The sequence below is a fragment of the Natrix helvetica genome (assembly GCF_964273705.1).
Source record: "Natrix helvetica genome assembly, chromosome: W".
NCBI lineage: Eukaryota > Metazoa > Chordata > Lepidosauria > Squamata > Natricidae > Natrix > Natrix helvetica.
In genome coordinates this window covers 61,614,562-61,636,572 of record NC_138555.1, presented here as the reverse complement: position 1 = coordinate 61,636,572, position 22,011 = coordinate 61,614,562, and the positions used below count along the sequence as shown (strand labels likewise).

The window sequence follows — 22,011 nt, the reverse complement described above, 5'->3', positions numbered from 1 at the left end:
GAGTAAATTCCTTATAGTTATTTTTTTAAAGAATTTTTTTTGTTTTAATTAAAAAAAAATACAAAAAAACCCCATTCATTACATCTTGTAGAAAGCATGTCGTTGGTTACAAATGAATTCCGTGCGTTACTATACATCCTTCATATTTTTAATTTACATTTTAAAATCGAAGATCTTTATGTATTTTACCATTAATATACCATCATTCTCATTTAGCTATAATTATTTAAATATGTTTTTATCTAGAATCATTTGCACTTGAAGACACAACCATCTACTGGCATTCATTAGCTACTCCTATAAACCTCCAATAATTACCCTTTTCTAGCATATTCCCTTTTTTTTCCCAACTCACTATCTAAGGCTTATATCTAATTGCTTTTACCAATGCCAAAGCATAAAAATATATAAAAATTATTAAACATTATCCATTAACATTTTCTTATTGTTATTATAGTTATCTAAAGAAAAAAAGAAGAATTTTTTTTTGTCATTTATATCACATCTCCTCCCCTCTGACCCAAGAAAAATTACATCTTTATAATAAAGTCTAAACAAAGGTTTGTTAGTAAAGTTTATAAGTGCACAAGAAAAATTACATCTTTATAATAAAATCTAAACAAAAATATATTAGTGAAATTGATAAATCTTTTCCCCAGGTCGCAATTTACAGTTTAGATCCAAATTATTTTTACTAATTGAGATTATTACTTCATTATTATTATCATAATGAGTTATTAATTAACAAAAAAACATTTTAAAGAAAACATTCTAAAAGTGTCTAAGAAATCCTACTTATTAATCACCAAAGGTTAACAAAGTTTTGAGTTATCAACCTTCATCATCGGCCTGTGTCTTTCCAGGAACAAAACTGTCTCATCTCTTTAGCCAGTTGTTGTGTCAATTCTCTTATAAACTTCTTTATAAAGTTTTTAAAAACGTCTCTCCACACTTTTTTGCTTGAAAGATCTCTCATATAGTCTTGTTGCCCTTGAATTGGTATTAAAATTGGCATGTCTTTAATTATTAGATGTCTTTCTCAAGCTGTTTCTCTTCTTAATTCCATCATCAAATCCATATCTTGACGGGGGGGTGGGGGGTAGAGCTCCAGATCTTTAAGTATGTAATAATAATCAGATTCACTTTTCCATGTTCCCTCCTTTCCACTTTCACTCATAGATGCTCCATTATTAGGTTCATCTGTTATCTTGTCTTTATCTTCTATTTCTTCACTCTCTTCTTTAATTTTTGAGGCTCCAGTCCCTTCATCTTTTATTGAGCCAGACAATAATCTATCTAACTTCTTATCAAACCTCTCAAATCCTTCCAATATCTTGAGAATTCCATCCAAAAAATCCTGGTAGCTGAGGGTTTCTTCATCTGTATATGAATGCATGTTTCCCAGAAGAAAAGAAAAAGTTTAAAATCCACTGCCACTCTCGTCTTCAATATCTCTTTTATGTATAAAAATATTTTTGTTTTAAATTTGCTTAAACATAAGATCCTCTTAATTTTTTCAAGAAAAAAAAAGAGGGTTCTATCTTTTCTTTTCTTTCCCTTCCCTTGTCCAAAATATTCCACAAAGACACCTGCAAGAAAACAGTTCGTGTCCTTGAGCCGGTATCAGTCTCTACAGACAAGCTGCAAACCCTCTAGTTACAATGTCAACAAACTCAGAGAAAATAGAGCAAAGGATACTTTGTTTCAAAAAGAGAAAAAAACCAAGTTCTGGCTTCCGAATGGCAGATTCAACTTTCTCTTGTTCGTATCAAACTTAAGGAAAACAAAAATCTCTAAGTGTCTTTAATAAAATTTAATAAACAGTAAGAGGAAGGATTGTTAAAGTAAAAAAAGTTTTAGATCAACCAAAAAAAAAAAAAAAAGGTAGCACAGAGTAGGAGAAAAAATCAATTCATTCACTTAAGAGGAGAAACGGGAAGCATTCCAATCACTTCAATCCACAAAACGCTGTTACATAGAAGAGGGGAAAAAAACTTTCTAAGGCAGTCCAATAAAGATAAATTTCGCCGCTTTATTCTTTTGCTTAAAGGACTAATTTATCTTTTAAAAAAAATTCCCTTGGGTCAGTCAGGGACTTTGCGGTGTCCCTGAGACCAGCAAGGATTTGTCTCCCTGTCACCATCTCTCTGGGACAGTTTAGGTCCATACGGACCGTGCAACTGGTAAAAGAATCAACGGCGGTCTCGGACTATCGAGACCGCACGTTGTGTCGTTGCGACGTCTGGCTCGTTCTCCAATTCCTTATAGTTATTGATTATATTGTAATCAAACCATCTCCTTAATTAATCAATGCTAATGCCAATAATATAAAAAATGGTGGAATTAATAATCTTATATTAATAACAATACCAATGACAATAACAATATATCCCTTTCATAGTAGTATTATAACATTAATTCCTAGTCTTTAAATTCAACCTTACATATGACCCTCCTGAATTAAGTAATTATATAAATATTCTGAGTCCCCTTGGTCCGGTAAATCTTCTCTCTCTCTCTCCGATTGTTTCTTTTAGTAATGTCCAAAGATTAACATCAATGTTATTCAATAGTCAGGTCTCTTGTTATCCAAGGGGTATAGTCACCAAAAGTTCTGTTTTCTCTTAAGGTATACCATTGGGGGGGGGGGGGGGGGGATTCCAGATTTCGCCAGTAGATGTCACTCTTCCACAAGCTAATCAGATACAGACTAACAAGATACACTTGTTAGACTTGACAAAATGCACTGCCATGAGTCAGCTTTTTTTCTTCAAACCTTCAATAGTTAACTCATTTCCCCCTGAAGGCATCCATGTAATCAGAGTTATTTACAGCTGGCGTTTGTTGTGTTAACTAATTAAGTTTAAATTCAGCTCCTCAGACAGTTCAGAGAAGAAAAGAAAAAAGTCTCCAGCCTTCCCTCAGCGTATTCCTCTCGCCGCTATAAAGGGGGGGATAGAAAAAACAACAACCACCCCACTCCTTCTTTGAGCCCCTTAATTTCTTGAGCTGTTTTGGAATAAAAATACCTTCCACCAAGATCAGGAATCTGTTAAGCCACTCGTGACTCCTGCAGCTTCTCTGTAATAAATCCTCGCTTACTTTGAACTGCTGTCAGCACTCTGGGACGGCCTTTACAGATCGCCCTCTTCCACACCCGGGGTTATGAAGGAAATTTCAAGCACAGACCATGAACTGCCATCCTATGTTCGTGCCAAACCAACCTTCTCTTCAGTCTTCCCTACAGGAAATCTTCGGTTTACAAGTCTTTCCAGAAACCCCTCCGGATGCCAGATCCAGCTGCTCTTCATGGAGCTCTCCGTTCAAGCAGCCATTCGTCCTGGCAGCTAGCCCTTCCCCTCTGTGTGTGGTGGCTCTTGATGCACTGACTCCAGCCTCAGTCCACTCCTTGTGAAAGTCCCCAACACTTTTGAATGGCCTTTTCCTGAGAATCCTCTCCAGGCGGCGGTCATCCCTGCTGCTTGTGCACCTTTTTCTTCCACACTTTTCCCTTCCACATAATTTTCTATTAATGTGCTTTGATACAGCGCTTTGGGAACATCCAACTTCTTTTGCAATTACCTTTTGAGGCTTTCCCTCCTTATGGAGGGTGTCAATGATGGTTTTCTGCACAACTGTCAGGTCAGCAGTCTTTCCCATGATTGTGATTCCTACTGAACCAGACTGAGAGACCATTTAAAGGCTCAGGAACCCTTTGCAGGTGTTATGGCTTAATTAGCTGATTAGAGTGGGACACTTTGAGCCTAGAATATTGCACCTTTTCACAATATTCTAATTTTCTGAGATTGTGGATTTGGGGTTTTCATATAGCTGTAAGCCATAATCATCAAAATTATGACAAATCATGGCTTGACCTATCTTGCTTTGCATGTAATGAGTCTATCTCATATATTAGTTTCACCTTTAAGTTGCATTACTGGAATAAATGAACTCTTGCATGATATTCTAATTTTTTGAATTTTACCTGTACAATATTATAATGAGAATAGCTGGGAATTGTAATCAGGTCCACACTCCGGACTAAAATAAGTTGGGGGGGGGGGGGCGGTTTAAAAATATAATTGCTATATACGTATACTTTTTTTCTTCATTGCTTAAAAAAAGATGTTAAAATTAAAGACATTTATTGATATGAAATTATAAATATCATCAACATAAAATGGAGCTTGCTCAGAGGATAAGAGGGAGAGTGTGGAAGAGAGGGGAGAGGTAAGGGAAGAAGAGAGGGATAGGAGAGAGGGTAGGGGGCAACAGGAGGAGAGAAAGAAGGAGTGGAAAGGGGAGAGAGGAGAAGAAGAGAGGAAGGGGAAGTAGAGATGAATGACAGAAGGTAGAAACGAGGTAGGGAGGAGGAGGAGAGCAGGAGAAGAAAGTGATGGACAGGGTAATATGGTGTATGGAGAGCAGAGGAACCAATAATTGTTTTGTGGGAGTTGATGGTAAGACGAATTGTTGTTAAGACTTAATAATATAAAATAATGTTGGTTATGTAACAGTATACATGTGGTTATGTGTTACGAAAATAAAAAAATAAAAAAATAATTTAAAAAAGAAAGAACAAGAAACATATAGATGAAGGTAGAGATAAAGATGAGTTGTTAGGCATTTTTTGAATATATATGTTTGAACAATATAATAAGGATTACTTAAATTTGGGAAATGTGATAGAGATTACTAATATTGTTATGGTGAATTGCATTATGAATGATACCTAGAACCAACTCTGTTCACACACAATATAAATGTATAGTTTAAAAAAATAATAAAAAATATATTACAAAAAAAATATGGCTAAAACTTGCAAGTGATTATCTCAAAGAGCTATGGAATGGAGGATCTTTATTTTGCCAACTATTTTTTATTTAGTCTCATTGTCAACCCATCAAAACAGGCCAGGTTAGAAAACAGATTCCACAGAGACGAGAGCCAGACGTCATGACGACACAACGTGCGGTCTCGAAAGTCCGAGACTGCCGTTGATTCTTTTACCTGCTGCACGGTCCATATGGACCTAAATCGTCCCGAAGAGACGGTGACAGGGAGACAAATCCTTGCTGGTCTCAGGGACACCGCAAAGTCCCTGATCGACCCAAGGGAAGTTCTCCAAGCCGGCGGTAAACGAACAGCCCCCAGGCTGACAAAGTCGGAGACTGCTCCAGAAGAAGGCAGTGAAAGTGAGTCCATCTGGTGAAATTTTTTCTTTGAGAATGATTGCCCAAAGAATTTTTTTTTTAAAGATAAATTAGTCCCTTAAGCAAAAGAATAAAGCCGCAAAATTTATCTTTATTGGACTGCCTTAGAAAGTTTTTTTTTCTCTTTTTCTATGTAACAGCGTTTTGTGGATTGAAGTGATTGGAATGCTTCCCGTTTCTCCTCTTAAGTGAATGAATTGATTTTTTCTCCTATTCCTTGCTACTTTATTTTTTGGTTGATTTAAAACGTTTTTTTTTACTTTAATAATCCTTCCTCTTACTGTTTATTAAATTTTATTAAAGACACTTAGAGATTTTTGTTTTCCATAAGTTTGATACGAATAAGAGAAAGTTGAATCTGCCATTCGGAAGCCAGAACTTGGGGTTTTTTTTGAAACAATGTATCCTTTGCTCGATTTTCTTGGATTCTGTTGATGTGGTAACTTAGAGGGTTTGCAGCTTGTCTGTAGAGACTGATACCGGCTCAAGGACACGAACTGTTTTCTTGCAGGTGTCTTTGTGGAATATTTTGGACAAGGGAAGGGAAAGAAAAGAAAAGATAGAACCCTCACCTTTTTGAAAAACTAAAAGAATCTTATGTTTAAGCAAATCTAAAACAAAAATATTTTCATATATAAAAGAGACATTGAAGGCGAGAGTGGCAGTGGATTTTAAACTTTTTCTTTTCTTCTGGGAAATATGTATTTATATACATAAGAAGAAACCCTAAGTTACCAGGATTTTTTGGATGGAATTTTAAATATATTGGAAAGATTTGAGAGATTTGATAAGAAGTTGGATAGGCTATTGTTTGGCACAATAAAACATGAAGGGACTGGAGCCTCAAAAATTAAAGAAGAGAGTGAAGACATAGAAGATAAAGATAAGGTAACAGATGAACCTAATAATGGAGCACCTATGAGTGAAAGTGGAAAGAAGGGAACATGGAAAAATGAACCTGATTATTATTATATACTTGATGATTTGGAGCTCTACCCCTCCTGTCAAGATATAGACTTGATGATGGAAGTAAGAAGAGAAACAGTTTTAGAAAGACATTTGATAATCAAAGATATGTTAATTTAATACCAGTTCAAGGGCAACGAGACTATATGAGAGATCTTTAAAAAGTGCGGAGAGAAGTTCTTAAAAACTTTATAAAGAAGTTCATAAGAGAATTGACACAACAACTGACTAAAGAGATAAGATTGTTTTCCTACTGGAAAGACACAGGTTGATAATGAAGGTTGATAATTCAAAATTTAGCTAACCTTTGGTGATTAATGAGTAGAATTTTGTAGACACTTTTAGAATGTTTTCTTTAAAATGTTTATTTGTTAATTAATAACTCATTATGATAATAATGAAATAATAATCTTAATTAGTAAAAACAAATTGGATATAAATTGTAAATCGAGACCTGGGAAAAAGATTTATCAATTTTACTAATACATTTTTGCTTAGATTTTGTTATAAAGATGTAATTTTTCTTGGGTACTTATAAACTTTACTAACAAACTTTTGTTTATATTTTATTATAAAGATGTAATTTTTCTTGAGTCGGAGGAGAGGAGATGTGATATAAATGGTTAAAAATATTTTTTATTTTTTTCTTTAGATAACTACAATAATAATAAGGAAATGTTAATGGATAATGTTTAATGATATTTATGCTATAAAAGGGTAATTATTGGGGGTTAATAGGAATAGCTAAAGAATGCCAGTAGGTGGTTGTGTCTTTAAATACAAATGATTTCAGCACGTTTAAATAATTATAACTAAATGAGAATCATGGTACATTGATGGCAAAATACATAAAAATTTTCGATTTAAAATGTAAATCCAAAGTATGAAGAATGTATAAAGAATGATTGTGGTAGTAACGCACGAAATCTATTTGTAACCAATCGACATGCTTTCTACAAGATGTAATGAAGAATGATTTTTTTGTGTGTTTTTGTTTAATTAAATAAAAAAAAGTTTCAAAAAAAAGAAAAGAAAACAGATTCCACACAGACTACTGAACGCCTCTTTATTGCTGTAGAATATAATAAAAGACTCTTGAAAGCCTGAGATTCTCTCTCCCTCCATTATACCAAAGAGAGTCAAGGTGGGGCTTGAGGTACTTTCTTACTCCTTCCCTTCTGGGGCTCAAAATGTTTACTTAACAGCTGTTGAATTCATTCTTCAAGGCCATCTCCATACTCCTCTACACCCAACCATGATTTTACACAACTAAGGACATAGGACATCACAGTGCCCAAAATGATACTAATTTTGCATCATAGTCAAGCTATTCTCCAAAGCACCTGAGGGCAGGACAAGAAGCAATGGGTGGGAACTAATCAAGGAGAGAAGCAACCTAGAACTGAGGAGAAATGTCCTGACAGTTAGAACAATTAATCAGTGGAATGACTTGCCTACAGAAGTTGTGAATGCTCCAACAGTGGAAGTTTTTAAGAAGATATTGGATAACCATTTGTCTGAAGTGGTGTAGGGTTTCCTGCCTAGGCAGGGGGTTGGACTAGAAGACCTCCAAGGTCCCTTCCAACTCTGTTATTCTGTATTCTGTATATATGATTTATCTGTATCACTGCCAGGTCTAAATTAACAGTTTGAAAAAAGTTCCAGTTAATCATCTCACCTTTGATAACTTGATCCGGTTGTGTACACAGGGGTGTGATGGGGTTGGAACAGTCATTGTCATAATCACCTGATACTCTAAGGTTCTGAATTCCTTTCAAAGTCTAAAAAAGAAAATGGGGTGAAATAGACCAGGGGATAATTTAAGTAAATTATCCAGTATGAGGATATATTTCTATTTTTTTTTTCATTTCTAAAAGGAATTTAATTTATCCGGGACAGGCCAATCAGCCTCTTAAATAAACCCTATGAATTAAATCCTATGAAAAGGAACCCAATTATTAGCAATCCTAACTCACTAAATATTTTTACCCTATAACTATTCAAAAAGCATTCTGCCATAGGACTATGTGACAAATCAAGAAGTAAATTTATATATAAACGTTGCAAAGACAATCTCAATCCTACACGGGAGAAGACCCGAATACAACAAAACCAGCATATATATATATATAAAACATTAATGCAATACACTTCACACCCATTTATTCACAGAAGACTTTGTTGTTGCAACCCACAGTGCTGGAGGAGGATCAGCTGATCGATCAAGTTCCATCTAAATGAGAAAGAAAAATCAAAATCTTAAAATGGAACACTTATCAAGAGCATTTCCTTCAAATAGGATGCACAAAAAATCCAATGCAGATTTAAAACTTCTTCAGAAGACAGAGAAGCCTGGGACTTAGCTTTATGTTCTTTTCACAGGAAATTCTTCCTCCTTACGTACCACAGGGAAACAATATGCTAAAACATAAAGATTATCCAAGCTGAACCTGACTTATGCTGCCTACTTGGGCATATCCATGTAGTATTTGCGGCAACAATATGGACTAATTTGTCATTACCTTCTTGCAGGACCTGTTTTCATAGCCTAAAGCCCCGGTTATTCCCTGGATTTCTTTCATCCAATTAATCTATGACTTTGTGATAACAGCTATCTTCCAATCTCGGTCAAATGCTACAAAATGTTTTGTTCTCTCTGCTGCGAGAAAGATCCAAGATGTATTATATTAAAAACATGCAAAATCCTGAAGAAGGGACTTATGTGGCAAGAAGGAGAAATCAACAAATGTCACATTCAGGTGAAAATTGAAAAATTAGAATATCGTGCAAAAAATCATTTATTTCAGTAATGCAAAAGGTAATTGCAAAAGAAGTTGGATGTTCCCAAAGCGCTGTATAAAAGCACATGAATAGAAAGTTATGTGGAAGGGAAAAGTGTGGAAGAAAAAGGTGCACAAGCAGCAGGGATGACCGCAGCCTGGAGAGGATTCTCAGGAAAAGGCCATTCAAAAGTGTTAGGGACTTTCACAAGGAGTGGACTGAGGCTGGAGTCAGTGCATCAACAGCCACCACACACAGACGGATCCTGGACATGGGCTTCAAATGTCGTATTCCTCTTGTCAAGCCGCTCCTGAACAACAAACAATGTCAGAAGCGTCTTACCTGGGCTAAAGAAAAACAGACATGGTCTGTTGCTCAGTGGTCCAAAGTCCTCTTTTCTGATGACAGCAACTTTTGCATCTCATTTGGAAACCAAGGACCCAGAGTATGGAGGAAGAATGGAGAGGCACACACTGCAAGATGCTTGAAATCCAGTGTGAAGTTTCCACAGTCTGTGTTGATTTGGGGAACCATGTCATCTGCTGGTGTTGGTCCACTGTGCTTCATTAACTACAGGGTCAACACAGCCATCTACCAGGAGATTTTGGAGCACTTCATGCTTCCTTCCGCAGACGGGCTTTATGGGGACGCTGACTTCATTTTCCAGCAGGACTTGGCACCTGCCCACACTGCCAAAAGCACCAAAACCTGGTTCAATGACCGTGGGATTACTGTGCTTGATTGGCCAGCAAACTCACCTGACCTGAACCCCATAGAGAACCTATGGGGCATTGCCAAGAGAAAGATGAGAGACATGAGACCGAACAATGCAGAAGAGCTGAAGGCCGCTATTGAAGCATCCTGGTCTTCCATAACACCTCAGCAGTGCCACAGGCTGATAGCTTCCATGCCACGCCGCACTGAGGCAGTAATTGCTGCAAAAGGGGCCCAAACCAAGTACTGAGTACATATGCATGCTTATACTTTTCAGAGGTCTGATATTGTTCTATGTACAATCCTTGTTTTATTGATTGCATGTAATATTCTAATTTTCTGAGATTGTGGATTTGGGGTTTTCATGAGCTGTAAGCCATAATCATCACAATTATGACAAATCACGGCTTGAACTATCTTGCTTTGCATGTAATGAGTCTATCTCATATATTAGTTTCACCTTTTAAGTTGCATTACTGAAATAAATGAACTTTTGCACAATATTCTAATTTTTCGAGTTTCACCTGTATTTCCAGCATCAAAGGGAGAATAGTCACTTGTCTATACTGGTAATCCTTTAAAAATTGGGATTTGTTTCATTAATAGAAAGGCCACATATAAGTGAATGCAGATACAACCTAGATTCAACAGTGAGGAGGGTGAAATTATATTATGAATTTCTCCAGCAATCATCAAGACAGGTAAAAGCATGCCAATGAATGAAACAATAGCCAATTCCCTAAGCTTCAACAAGATTTTAAAAAATATTACCTTAAGAACTGGTGCCTTTTCTTCACAAATAAGCACACGGATATCAGGGTTTCGTAAATCTGTACAATATATCTTTTTGTCTCTTCCACCTGAATAAACATGAGTGAAAGCTTCATTGACCTGAAGTGCCCATACACCTTCATCATGGACTCTGTATGTAGCTATACATCTCTGCTGACCAAGTGACCAGAGTCGGATAGTTCCATCAGAACTGCCAGACAGACACTATAAGAATGAGAGTTAAAAACTGTTACAGGATCCAATTATAAACACAAAGCCATTGACAAAAACAATATTTTGACTAAAAAAATGCAACAGCAGTCTTTGCAGGTATTTCAACGGTTTCTCAACTTTGGCAACTTTAAGATGTGTGGACTTCAACTCCCAGAATTCTCCAGCCAGCATAGGAGAATTCTGGGAGTTGATGTTCACACATCTTAAAGCTGCCAAGGTTTAGAAACAAAGCTACATTTAGTGTATCACTTTTGTCATTCAAATGAAAATACTCATTTGTGCTTGACCCATACATGCTTGACACTTGATGTACCAGTTCTGTTTATTGATTCTGTAAAAAATACTCATATGCATGCTGCAAGTGTTAAATACTAAATTCAATTCAGGAAATTCATAGAGTAAGGTTTAAGATATATGGCGTATTGAAATGTAATTTTTATTTAAGAAACTGGAACTATGTTACTGAAGTAGCCCTAATTCGATGGAGAAAATATTACAACATGGCAGCCAAAAAACCTATGGAAGTGTATTAAAAACATACCTGTGTACCATCTCTGTTCAATAGCAAAGCTTTAACATTGTCCGTGTGTCCCTTGAGTTTCATAAGTTTTGCACAGGTTCTTGGGTCCCATACCCTTAAAACCTATTAGAAAAAAATTAGAAACTGGTAGCATTTCTGAAGTAAAGGCATTAAGCTCATATATTCTTATTTTGCTTCAAATTAGTTTTTCAAAAGCCATTCACATTAATGCAAGAGTGCAGGAGTATGAAAGGATTTCCAGAAAAAGGAAAAAAAAATGCAGACTACAAGGTTCAGGTGACCCTGAGGGCACAGATAAACCTCCAAGTGACCTCAACAACTCTCAGAAAGACCACATTACTGCAAGCAATATAAATTCTTTCATTCTCCACCATTCAGTCAGAACTGAAGAAGCTTCTTGTATGAGAAGTGAAATATCTTCTAGCAAAACAAGAAAGTCCAGTTGCCTTTTGAAAGAAAGCACCTTTGGGATAACCATGACCTGGATGACTGAGAATCTCCACAGACATTCATATTAACACTATGAGATGCTACCTATTTCAAAACCATTAAATGTTCTGGGTTTTTAAGTAAATGGTTCTTTACTGTCCTTTTATATATCTATACATCATCCTCACCCAACTAAATTGCCCACATATATATCAGTATAACACTGCCCTGTTTGGTGGGGAGATTGGTAGGGAGAAAGCAAGAATTTACAAAGGACACAGATTCTACAATAACCTTTATTTTTTTACATATAAAAAGTTATGAAACTGTACCATACGAAGTCAAATGATTAGACTAGTGCAGTGATGGTGAACCTTTTTTGGCTCACGTGCCAAAAGGGGGGGGAGCGCGGGGGGATCGCACGCAGGCATGCCACACCCATAATGCAATGCGAGACCCCCAGCGCACATGCGCTCATGACCAGCGCTCCCCCCCATTTTTTGCATGTTTTTTTTGCCCTCCCCAGGCTCCAGAGGCTTTATAGGACCCTGGGGAGGGCGAAAACAGCCTCCCCCGGCCCCACTGGAGGCCCTCCGGAGGCTTCAGGAGCTTCCCTGAAGCCTTCGGAGCACAAAAAGACAGCCCTATGGGCAAACCGGAGTTTGGGAATAGACTTCCGGTTTTCTTGTAGGGCCAGTTTTAGTCCTTCTGAGCCTTCAGGGGCCTTCCGGAGGCTTCCCTGAAGGCTCCGGAGGACAAAAAATGACCCTACGAGCAAACCGAAAGTCCGTTCCTGAACCTCCGGTTTGCCCGTAGGGCCGGTTTTGTGCACTCCGGAGGCTTCAGGGAAGCTCCTGAAGCCTCCGCAGGGCCTTCGGGGTGGTAGGGGAGGCTGTTTTTGCCCTCTCCAGGCTTCTAGAAAGCCTCTGGAGCCTGGGGAGGGAGAAAAATGGCCTTAAAAAAGGCTGAAGTCAGCTGGCCAGCGTACATATGCACGCTGGCCAGCTGACAGGGCAACGCCTCGCATGCCCTGACAAATGGCTCCACGTGCCACCTGTGGCACGCGTGCCATAGGTTCGCCATCCCAGGACTAGTGTTTCCCAATCTCAGCAACTTTAATGTGTGTGGACTTCAGCTCCCAGATTTTCCCAACCAGCTGGGGAATTCTGGGAGGTGAAGTCCACACATCTTAAAGTTGCTGAGGTTGGGAAACACTGCTATAAACATTTTCCCCCAGCTCTATCTGCAAATCCTAGAAACTGAGCTGAGGCCCTCACCATATAAAATACTCTGTTCTACTGTTGAGTTACCATCTTACCATCTTACATTGTTGCAAGTCATGCAGAAGAAAAGCAGTAACACTGGTAGATAGGATACCCTCTTTCATTATAATTGTGGTTCCAATTAAAACTTCCAGATCAATGATCTATTTGACTGAGTCAAATGCAATCCTTCCACAGCATGGATGTGGCAGGAACAGGATTATTTGATCAGAAATTACCTAAATGTAAGTTAATTTAAGGAATATAGTTTAAAATCTTGCCACCACCACTCTGAAACTATAAAGTTGAAATCCTTATATTGAAATTATCTGTTCCTTTATGGGTTCTTTTTCTGGTATCACACGTGTGCATGTCTGTGGAGAGTTCCTTATAATTTATCTCATTAACTCAGTGAATTTAGCTGCTAGCCAAAAATGGAAAGAGAATGTATTCAAGGAAGTCCAAAGGAAACAGCTTCTCAAAAGATCCCACAACTGCACACCTCTACCATACAGACTGACAATTTTTCTCTCTACTGGAAAGTAGAGCTCCTGAATTTGTTTCATAGCTATATACAAACTCCATTAGCAATCATTTCAGCAACTCATTTCATCCTGTAGGGCTGTCTATATTATGCTTACCTTTTCAGTGGACCCGGATACAATTACTGTTCCCATCTGATTCATAGCAAGACTGTAAATTGAGTCTTTGTTTCCGCTAAGGGAAGAAGCTAATGGACACAAAATACAACATTATTTGAGAGAAAGCACTTCAGGATGTTGGGAGGAAAAAAAAGCAAACTTGAAACAACGAATAGCAAAAAATATATAGCAGCTTGCACCTATATACAAATTTTAGAACACTTAAGGATTTAGAAACTGTCTACAGAGGGGATTCTTTAATAATGCTCTTCATTGTATTTCAATTGCAAGGTATTCTTTTGGGTAGAAAAATTCCAATGTATGTTAGAATGTGGTAGTGCTGCACTTATATAATTACTCAAACCTGTAGAATTCCAGTCTTAAATCCAGAGGTGGTATTCAGCCGGTTCAGACCGGTTCAGGTGAACTGGTAGCTCCGACGATCAGATGGCCCTATCCTGTCCTTTATTTCCTGATCCCCCCCCTCCCTGTTCTACTTACCGTTGCTGACTTGGAAGGTAAGCAGCTGAGCTTCTAAATGCTCCATTTTCAGTGAAAGCACAAGCGCTTTAGCCACACACTCACTGAACCGGTTGTTAAACCAGCAGCATCCCACCACTTACATCACACATGTAAGATGCCAATCTAATACAGACAGTCTTCAAGTTACAACTGTAATGGTGCCTGCCCTTTATGGTCATAACGTTAATTGAATCATGTTAAATGAACAAGCCCCATCCCTCCTCTCCCCAATGCATTTGTTTGTTTGTTTTATAATTTTTTTTATTGTTTTATTTTCAAAACAAACAACACATAAAATCTTTCTTTTTTGCATACTGTAGAACAGTGGTCCCCAACCTTTTTATCGCCGTGGACTGGTCAACGTTTGATAATTTTACTGCTGCCCGCTGAGGGGGGGACGTTGATTGTTTATATTTTAGATTGTTTTGATTTAACAATTTTAATTTAATTGTATTTAAACATGTCTTCAAAATAAAATAGTTACACCAAAAAATGAATATAAAGTGATTTAACATTTTAACTCACTAGAACGCTAAATCAATGAGAACCCTGAGCTTGTTTCTTTGCAACGAGACGGTTCCATCTGGGGGTAATAGGAGACAATGACACCCGAAGTGTGCTGCTTATGTCCAGTTTATTCCGTTGTTTTGTTTTGGTTGCTGTCACTGCAGAAAACCCCGCTTCACACAGATAGGATGTCGGAAATGGCAATAGGGATTTAAGTGGTGTGGTGGCAATCTCAGGGTATTCCACCATGACTTTAATCCAGAACACCGGCAGAGTTGTTGTCTCGAATGTAGTTTTAAGGCCGCCGACATTTGCAATCTCCAGCAGTTGATCATCTTGCACAGACATGCTAGATTCGCCTGGTTTGTTGACAAATGGGTCGCGGATCCATTCCTTACCAGTTCATGGGTCTTTTGTGGTTGGGAAATAGCACTCGAACTCTTTTAAAAGCAAAGGCAGGTGAACGTGCACCAACTGGGAGAATGAATGCTCAGGCTCAGTCTCACCTAAAATCCCCACTAATGTCTGAAACATGTCCAAAATGCCTCTGTTCACACGCTGTCCCCACAACTCCAGTTTAGCTTTAAATGCAGCTACTTTGTCTGCCAACTTGAAAACAGTTGTCATTTTCCCCTGAAGGGACAGATTGAGTTCATTGAGCAGGCTGAATATGTCACACAGGTAAGCCAGTTTTGCAACCCATACCTTGTCACTGAAATGTGCTGCCAGCGGTGACTTCTTTTCTGAGAGAAATCTTTGCAATGGCTCTCGTAATTCAAATACTCTGGTTAGCGATTTTCCTCTGGATAACCATCTTATTTCTGTGTATAAGAGAAGGCATCTGTGCTCTGTGTCCATCTCCTCACAAAGCTGCTCAAACAGGCACGAGTTAAGGGTGTGTGCTTTGATGTGGTTAATAGATTTAACGACATCAATCAATATGCTGTTAAATTCTGGTGACATTTTTCGGCTTGCCAGCATTTCCCTATGAATGATACAAGGCGTAGATTCACTCTCAGGTGCAACCTCCTTAATCTGAGCAGTTAAACCAGACAGTCGTCCGGTCATGGCAGCAGCTCCGTCTGTGCGTATGCCGACACAAAAGGACCATTTTAGTTGTCCTGATATATAACCATCCAGTGACTTGAACTGTTCTGCTCCTGTGGTGTTGGTTGGCAAAGATAGTGCACATAAGAAATCCTCATGCACATCCTCCTGATATAGATATCGCACATAAACAAGTAGTATTGCCTTGTTGTCGATATCTGTAGATTCGTCAACCTGGAGTGCGTACCACAGTGATGTATTAATCCTCTCCAACAATTGTGTCTCAATGTCTTTGGCTATTTCCTCAATGCGCCTAGTCACAGTGCTAGCCGACAAAGGCACATGTGCTATCTTTTCCACAGCAGCCTCTCCTAGAAGTTCACGGCAAATGTCTTTAGTGGAGGGCAAGATCAATTCTTCACCGATAGTGAATGGCTTTTTAGCCTTAGCAATACGGTTAGCCACCAAACATGATGCTCTCAGTGCATTCTCCTTTATTGATGTGGTGGCCCTCATAAATTTATTCTGTCCTTCGTGTTCCCGTTTTTTTCTTTCAAAATACTCCAGGGGCCTGTCTTTTAATCCAGGGTGCTTGGCGTTCAAGTGGCGAAGCAGTTTTGAAGGTTTCATTGCCTCATTAGAGAGCTGGTCGCCGCAAACTATGCAGAGCGGGGTTGGTGTGTGGGAATCACCTGTCCCGATAAATCCATATTTCAAGTAGGACTCATGACATTGTCTGTTAAAGTTTTATGTTTCTTTGATGTTGAAGGCTCTTCTGTCTCTTCACTGGGCCTTTTCTTTTTCCCAAGGAAACTTTCTAACGACGTCTGTTTTGTACTCATTTTTGCTAATTTGTGGGTTAAATTTGAGCAAGCACAATATACACGTACACCAAGCACTGTTAAACATGAGAAGGTACCGGTGTACAGAGAGAAGAGCGCCCTGATATCACGATATTTTGCGCATGCGCGGTATTGGTGCGGCTTTAGGTGACGTCTCTCAGCTCCCGGTTAACCTGTCATCCATGGAAAGTCGAACAAACCCGAGAGAAATACACCACAGTAAATAAAATGGAAATAATTTAATGTTCCTTGGGCGGCCCGGTACCATTTGATCCACGGACCAATACCGGTCCGTGGCCCGGGGGTTGGGAACCACTGCTGTAGAAAGTGTATCAGTTGGTTACAAAAGGCTTTCGTGCATATCTTCCACAGTCATCAAGCATAATTCATATTAACTCAAGTGTTTTAACTCAGATATTTATACATGTTATCATCATCATACCTCCATTTACATTTGACTATAATTGTTTAAACGTCCTTCATCATAAAATATACCAAATTTAATACATAACCACATACTAGCATTTCATTTACTATTTCTAAAATCCTCCAATAACACTGAATCTTTATATCCTATTCTAGCTAAACATCCATAATATTCAATAACAAAATTTTCTAATCCTTCTTTCCAAATCATTATTTGCAATTTACATTCAATTTCCTTATGTTATACCCATGCCTATATATACCTTATTATCATTATCCCTCCTTTATTTAACTATATCGTATATCATTACATTTTCCCCTAATATTCAAAACTTAACTCTATCTAACTTAGTTCTTTTTAAAATTTATTTATTAATCTTTATATATAATCCAAGACGGTTTCTAATCTTCCTTTCATGGGTACCATTCAATATTCATATCCCATTATTGCTTATCATGACACTACACATAGTATACATTATTATCATTATCAATTATTTGTTTAACTATATCTATTATCACTAAATTTCACTAAGTTTAGCTAGTTTTAAGTTATACTCTTCCATCTATCAACCTGTATCTTTCCAGTAACAAGACAATCTTATATCTTCTGCTGTTTGTGGTATCAGTCCTCTTATCTTCTCTTTAATCAACTTTGTATGGACTCCTCTTAGCAGCTCTTTGCTTATACAGTCTCTCTTGTAATTTTGATGCCCTTCTTCTGTTTCCTTAATCAGCTTATCTTTGATTGTCAGTGGTGTTATCAAAACTATTGCTAAAAAAAAAATCTCTTTAGGTCCATAAATTCTTTTATTTTTTCTTCTTCTCTATCTTGCCATCTGGAGTAAGTTTCCCCTCCATTTAATTCCTCTTTCAATATTCCACTCTTTCCATTTTCAAAGACGAACCAATCACCATAAATATCAGCAGTTTTAGTTTCATTATATTCATTTTCCTCTTCATTTTTTTTAATTTTAACTGCCACTTTCTCCATTTGATGAACATCTTCAACTTCCCCGTCATATTTTGCTGTTAAATGGACCAAGTCATCCAACTTCTTCTCAATCCTCTCACTTGTATTTGATAATTTCTGTATTTCTGAAAATATCTTTTGCAGACTTAAAGCCTCTTTCTCCTGCTGGGATAGTGCCATTGTTTTCAACTATGTAAACACTGTTATTCTAATTTAGTAGCTTTTAATCACCTCTCTCTGGTTAGAAATAATTGAAAGGAACATCTGTGTGCTTTTCTTCTTATCGCTCTCTGTAAACAAGCAATAAGACCTTGAGGTGGCAGCCGAGATAATCCGTGAAAAAAAGTAAAAGTGTTTCGTTTCCAATACACAAAGCCTAACTTCCCGCAGTGTTAGTTACAATGTTGCAAGTTTTTAAAAATGTCTTTTTTGTATTTCAAGTTGAAAAGAAAGTCCAATTCTTAAATGAGTTAGAAAAACACCCACAGTAATGACAGATGAGAGTTCTAGACCATAGGTTACAGAGAATAATGAAAAAATAGAAAGCTTAGTCCGTTCATTTTAAAGGTCTTACATAAATTCCGTCCGTGAAGATAGCATTGGAAAAAAAAAAGATAACACCCTGTCAAAAACCATTCCAAATTTAATTTCGCCACTTATTTCTTCTGTTCTCCAATTTGAATTTATTTTAAGTTTTTTATAGGCAGTCACTCTTAAAACAATAACATTTCCTCACCAGCTGGAAACACTTTCTCTTTCCATATTGTTCCATTTTGGAGCCGCCCCGACTTCGTCAGCCAAATGGCTGGATTTTTTGTCACCGGCTTGAAGACTTTCTCTTGGATCGATCATGGACTTTGCGATGTCCCTGAGATCAGCAAGACGTATTCTTCCTGTTCACCGTCTCTGTGAGACGGTTTAGGTCCATTTGGACCACCCAGTGGCAAAAGTGTCAACTGCGATCTTAGAGCATTGAGATTACATGTTGTATCGTCGCGACTTCGGCCCTGCCTTTTTCCCCAATGCATTTGTTAATCAAACCCCTTTGGGGTCCCCACAGCTGCTTGGGCCTTCTCCCCACCTACCCCCTATCACCAATTGATTGCTCACTTAACTTTTCAAGATCTGCAGAGCTCAGGGCCACATGGGAGAAAAGCGGCTGTCTTCTCAGATGCTAGTGAAGCTGTTTTCTTTAGATCTTGTGTTCTTACACATACTTCCGTCCTCTTTGGAAAAGGCTTTTCCTGCATAGGACGGAGGTCTGCAGGGATGTGAGATCTATTGCACCCCTGCAGGCTTCCATCCTCTTTGGAAAGGACAGAAGCCCTGCAGGGGAAAAATAGATCTCACGTCCCTGCAGGACTTCGCCCTATGCGTGAAAAGCCTTTTCCAAAGAGGACGGAAGTATGTGTAAGAACACAAGCTCTGCTTTTTTTTAAAGCACTGTACTATACTTTGCAAACTACAGTATTGTGTTTGTAAGTACAGTTCTTTGTAAAGATAAAGTTTGTTTGCATTTGCTTTGAAACTGCTTGTAGAAATGCTAGCCATCATCTACACAAAGCACTCTGTAATGTTGTGTGCTGTATCTCTTCTCTAAACTGCTGTTTTTAAATTTTGCAAGCTATTTATGAGTTTTTGGATTTTGCCTGGAGAGGCTTATGCTGATCAGGGCAGTGTTTTTTTTAAAGAGGTTTTAAATCTAAATTGCCTCCAGACGTTGTGGGTGCCCCATCACTGGAGGCTTTTAAGAAGAGACTGACTGGATAGGCATTTATCAGAAATACTCTTGTGAGAGCAGTGGGTTGGACTAGATGACTTCAAGGTCCCTTCCATCTCTGTTACTATTGCAAGCCAAGAGTTCTATAAATCGCCATCTCCCTGTGCCTGGCTGGAGACTCTTAAGCTACCTGTAATTAGTGGCACGTGTTTTGTCTTGTTTTAAAAAGCAACTGCAATGGGAGAGTTCTGTAAACTACCGCCACACACCCCTCTGGGCAGCTGTCTTAAGTCACTTGAGCTGACCAGCAGCAAATGGGTTTTTTTTAAAACTCCAAACAAAGAGCTCTGCGAGCCTGCAATTTAGTTCCTCCTGCGGCTGTACCAGAAACAGCTGATTGACAGAGGCAGAAACAGCTGATTAGAAGCAGGACAAGAAGTAAGTCAGATCTTCATTCATTTAACAAACCATTTGATTCAATTAATCAATTTGATTTTAAAAATTTATAAAATTGAGTCTGATTGATTTGATGATTTTTTTGACTTACAAACCTAATGGGCAGGCTCAATTAGGTTCGTACCTTGAGGACTATCTGTATTCTGTTTGAAGAATATGGCATCAATCAAGACTTTTGAAGGAACAGAAGGGTCATTCCATGTCAAGCGGTCTGATTTCAGAAAACTGCCAAGCTCAACGATCACGGATTTTGATGAAATTTCGTGTGAACATGCACACACGTCCCCAATGAACATTGATAAACTGTTATGTTTGCCGATGCAATACTTGCGGAGATATAGTCATTTGTTTGAGCCTTCTACAGTATGACTCTGAGGTTCCAGCAACTTTGAGACGTAATATCTGGGGCAATATTTTGTTGAGAGAAGCAAAACTTGGCCATCTTGTACAACTGTTTGTGTTCTATTAAAAAAAACAATAAAAACATTCTCAGGACTGACCTCCATATAGATAATTTGGAGCAAAGTTGGACGAAAATTACTGCGTCTCAAAAAAGTTTAAAGTTTGGCTTTTTATATCTCTGGAAGGAAAGGTATGAGAAATGTGAAACTTTCTGCGTAATAACTTAGCAACACAAGGTTTTCAAATATAAAATGTCATTCTCCTACTGCTTTCCAATAGTTCACAAATTGAGTGTAAAGTTGACGGTTTTTGTAAAAATGCCAAAAATAGGGTATTTTCAGCCCGCTTTCACAAAAAAAGACCTTCTGGAAAGTCTGTTAAATCATTCTCACTAGAAAGAGCATGTTTCAACCCCCCCTAAAAAAGTAGGGTTGGTTTTTCATCACTGACGTATAAAGCCCTAAAAATAGGGACAAAGTTGAGGATGGTGCTATGGGCATTTTATATAGACATCATTACGACTATTACATTGCTTTGGTTCATGGTGACATTGTCACTACCAGTTCAGGCCCTTGACCCAGCAACCCCATCGCCATAGGGGGCATGCCCAACAGCCGTGCAATACCAGTCACAGGTGGGTTTCTTGGTTCAGGATCCCAAGCCTGTGGTTTGGTTTCTTCCTCGAGGTTCCAAGGCTTTGTGTGGGTATCTGTCTGGTTCCCAAGCCGACAATTGGGCAGCTTATCCTAGGTTCCCAAGCCCAAAGTGGGTATCTTATATGGCTCCCAAGCCGAAGTCCGTACTGTTCGTATGAACTGCCAAATTCCAACAATTGCTTATACAGTATTGAATTTACACACCACGTTCTTTGGTATCACTTATGGGAATTGATACTGTTGACCTGACAACATAACTGAAGGCGCTGGAAGCATGCAATAAGATGTGGTTCTGGAACCCAACAAACATCTTGTCTTTCGGGCCAATAAAATGAATGAGCAGGGCCTCGTGGATGCATAAATGTTCCCAATGCATCATTTTGTTTGATCGAAATTTCCACAATGTTGCCTACCCACCATTTTTTGTCACAAATGCAGGCATAACAACCGGGGAAATATGTTGGCCAATTTTAAATTCTGATTGATGGTATTGGACATTTTGGCCACAAAGTTAATCGTACACATATACATATATATATATTTCTGTAGATTTTCACGGGTGTAGGCATGCTGGTCTTGTTGTAGTCGGATCTTTTCCCATGTAAGATTGAGATTGTCTTTGCAACGTTTCAGCGAGGTCTCACTCGCCATCTTCAGGCTGGTGTTTTCGGCTTCGTTTTTGTGTGAGTAAAGCGTGGTCGGAGCTGCCGTCTGTCTATAAATCTTGGGGGGGGGGGGGGTGCTGGCTTTGTTTCAGTAAGTGGATTGATTGGCTGTGTGGTTGTATCATGATTGGTAGATTGGTGCTGATTGGTGCTGGCTGTGTGTACATTGTTGTTTTGGGTTGTAAAGGCCGGGGTGATGGGTGGCGCTCGTTTGTTGACTAGGGCTGGTTTCCAGATGTCTGG

General features: G+C 38.4%; 1 protein-coding gene across 1 annotated transcript in view; it reads right to left on the bottom strand.

The window, feature by feature from the left end:
* The window catches only part of LOC309400797 (WD repeat-containing protein 48-like), a 105,666-nt gene that overhangs the window by 34,728 nt on the left and 48,927 nt on the right, over window positions 1–22,011 (bottom strand). Inside the window, exons 6-10 of the mRNA XM_081969484.1 lie at window positions 13,553–13,641; window positions 11,221–11,322; window positions 10,446–10,670; window positions 8,338–8,412; window positions 7,858–7,960 (exon numbers count right to left, since the gene is read on the bottom strand). Of these exons, the coding sequence (XP_081825610.1) occupies window positions 7,858–7,960; window positions 8,338–8,412; window positions 10,446–10,670; window positions 11,221–11,322; window positions 13,553–13,641 (594 nt within the window). The remainder of the gene's footprint in view (window positions 1–7,857; window positions 7,961–8,337; window positions 8,413–10,445; window positions 10,671–11,220; window positions 11,323–13,552; window positions 13,642–22,011) is intronic.